Source organism: Hippocampus comes, unplaced genomic scaffold (genome assembly GCF_001891065.2).
Source record: "Hippocampus comes isolate QL1 unplaced genomic scaffold, H_comes_QL1_v1.1 scaffold245, whole genome shotgun sequence".
Taxonomy (NCBI): domain Eukaryota; kingdom Metazoa; phylum Chordata; class Actinopteri; order Syngnathiformes; family Syngnathidae; genus Hippocampus; species Hippocampus comes.
This window is the reverse complement of record NW_017805834.1, coordinates 344-3,047: the sequence shown is the minus strand read 5'-3', so window position 1 is coordinate 3,047 and position 2,704 is coordinate 344. Positions and strand designations below refer to the sequence as shown.

The 2,704-nt window shown below is 40.5% G+C and overlaps 1 protein-coding gene across 2 annotated transcripts in view; it reads left to right on the top strand.

The window, feature by feature from the left end:
* Positions 1-2,684, top strand: part of LOC109526459 (uncharacterized) — a 31,186-nt gene extending 28,502 nt beyond the window's left edge. For both annotated transcript variants that reach the window (XM_019887744.1, XM_019887743.1), the window contains exon 10: positions 83-2,684. In XM_019887744.1, coding sequence (XP_019743303.1) covers positions 83-188 — 106 coding nt within the window. In that variant the 3' untranslated portion in view covers positions 189-2,684. The remainder of the gene's footprint in view (positions 1-82) is intronic.
* Positions 2,685-2,704: the final 20 nt, after the last annotated feature.

Sequence of the window (2,704 nt, the reverse complement as noted above, 5' to 3'; positions counted from 1 at the left end):
TCTCTCTCTCTCTCTCTCTCTCTCTCTCTATCTCTCTCTCTCTCTCTCTCTCTATCTCTTTCCCTATCTCTCTCACACGCAGGTCTGTGAATAGCTCACTCTATCTTGACCCTGCCCCTTCACGGAAACATGTAGATCCCTCCAAGGAAGTGTCTTTGGAGCAAACATCACCAGAAACTCTGGTCTGATGAGCATGCCAGTCGATGGTTCACTGGGTGATCCAATGCGTGGTCACGCAGAGAATCAGAATGTCTGCTGTTCTAGTAATCAATGACATCCTTCAGGAAGAACCTCAGTTTTCGCGGTTTCCCACAAACCAAACGTTGAGAAGAAAAGAAGCAATAATTAAGTTGAAGAGGTTTTCTTTTACCTATAGTCCGGATGTCACTGTTGGATGACGTCATTGACTCAGGCAAATCTAATAACATTAAGATGATGACCTTTTTATTCTAGCAATAAGATGTCAAAGTGAGAATAACTTTTAATCAACTGCTTGACAATCACCTTATCAATAAATTGATCCAGTGAATGTTGACATCAGGTGTACTGATCAATGACTGATTGGGTATCGATTTTTCTTGATGTTATCGGGTTACTTCACTTTGACCCCGCCAAAAAACTGTGGTCACATGACGCATTCTAGCATCTTAGGTGTTTTTTAAAGTCATTTTCTGCTTTTACAAGCACCATTGTGTTTATGGAATGTCTAAGCCTCATCCACTTGTAAACCTTCATGTGTTTCATTGATAGTTGAAGACTGACAACTCGGTGCAGGTGGGTGGATTTTATTTACAGTATTTTACAGTGGTGGGACGTCAGGGCCCGCAAGGCATTCTCTGCTGACATCAACACTATCAGAAGCCCTCACCTACATTTACAACCTAAAATGTATTATTTGTTCTATGAAATTGTATGAATTTATTCCCAACAGTCTCTTCACTTTTAATGTTTCTCTTGGCTGCACTGCCTCCAGTATGTGTATGTGTATGCCCCACTGTGATGCCATTTCAATCTAAATTTCCTAGTGCCGAGGGCTGGCCAATGTAATTTCAATGATATGAGCAATGGGAATTTTTTTTAACCAATCAGATCTCAGTTTCCAGCTAACTGGCCAAAAGAATTTCAGCATTCTGATTGGTTGGTCAGAGCAAACGAAATTTAACTGACAAAACATTCGTGGCAGTCTACACACTTGAATACATTGCATAATCAGCATCTCTAGTGAGTATTATGATGCATTTTATCTTTTGAATATATACCGCTGCACATGCAATTTCTCCAGAAATTGCAGTTTCTAGTTTTCTAGAATAATTCTGACAAAAACGTTGCATTTAAAGTATTTGTATTTTGACATTCTTTGGTACACTATAGAGGCTGGTTGTACCAAGTTCCCACACAGAATATTTTAGGATGGGGACAAAGTGTTACTTCCTTGTGCTCTGGGGTTTGAGTGAGGGTTTACGCTGGAAAAAAATACAGTGCACATATGCCTCTAGCTGGCGGACATCATGGCTAGAAATATGCTTTTGGTGGTACATCAAACTCATTTCAAAAGTTGTTAAAAAATTTCATTGAGGTCTATTGTGCATGAGTTTTCAGTGGTAATATTTAACCCCCGCAAATATTTTTCTGAACTCATTCATTCCCAATCTCATGGTTAACTCTTTGTTTTGTTGTTGTTGTTGTTGTTGTTTTTTTCAATATATTCAAAACGTTGAGTGCCACTCACAAATTAATTCAAGTATTGCATTTTAATGCATTGGACATACAAGGGCCGAATGCAATTCTTCACCAAGTATCAAGTTTGTAAAGGATTGTAATGAGCTGCAAAAGCCAGCAGATGTCAAAGTGCCATGGATCAGGGCCCAGTCAGTACTGTTTAGACCACTGGTCTCAAACCCGTGGTCTGTGGGCCAAATGCAGGCCACAGGACGCTATTTTGAGGCCCCCACCTTGATATGAAAGTTTAATGTCAGCCCTCACGAGTTTGATATGGATGCTGTATGCATTAGCACTACGTCCGTGCTAAATAGTTAGGTCTGTCTCATTCGAAGGCCAACAGCTTCGGAGCACCCACACTGTAGCGGCAACACGACCATGCCCACGGTGTCCCGCACCAGCTTGATAACACGTGTAAACCACGGATGTAAACAACTCGTCGCTGCTGCTGAAGACACATTCAAACAGATAAACAACACGCCACATTGGTGTCAGAGTTGCAGTTTTGCCGAAGCACGAGACCTGACGTTGCACACGCATAAGAACGGGAAAAATGAGTGCTAAGACGCTAACACGGTGCTAGCACTATTACCTACACACAAGCAAAGTTTTATGTGTATGTGTCCGTGTTAGCGTTAACTCCATGCCAGCCACTAGCCAAACTTTTCTAACTTTCTTAATTAATTTATTTCATTTAATATTAAACAGCCACGACAAACTTGTGTTTCCATGGTTTCTGACCTTTAACCACTCTCCGTCATATGCAGGCGCAGGACCCTGAATCGATCTAGTAGCAGTGGAAATTACATTCTTTGATTTATAATTCCCCCCCCCCCATCTTATTTTGTGTAGAAAAATAAAAATTAAGGCATTTGAGAATAGTGGAATGTTTCATCAGAGCTTTTCTTGTGGAAAACCGGAACCAAATCACAAAAAAAGTGTAGGGTATCACAGAAGCAAAAACATGGAAGAATATATATATATA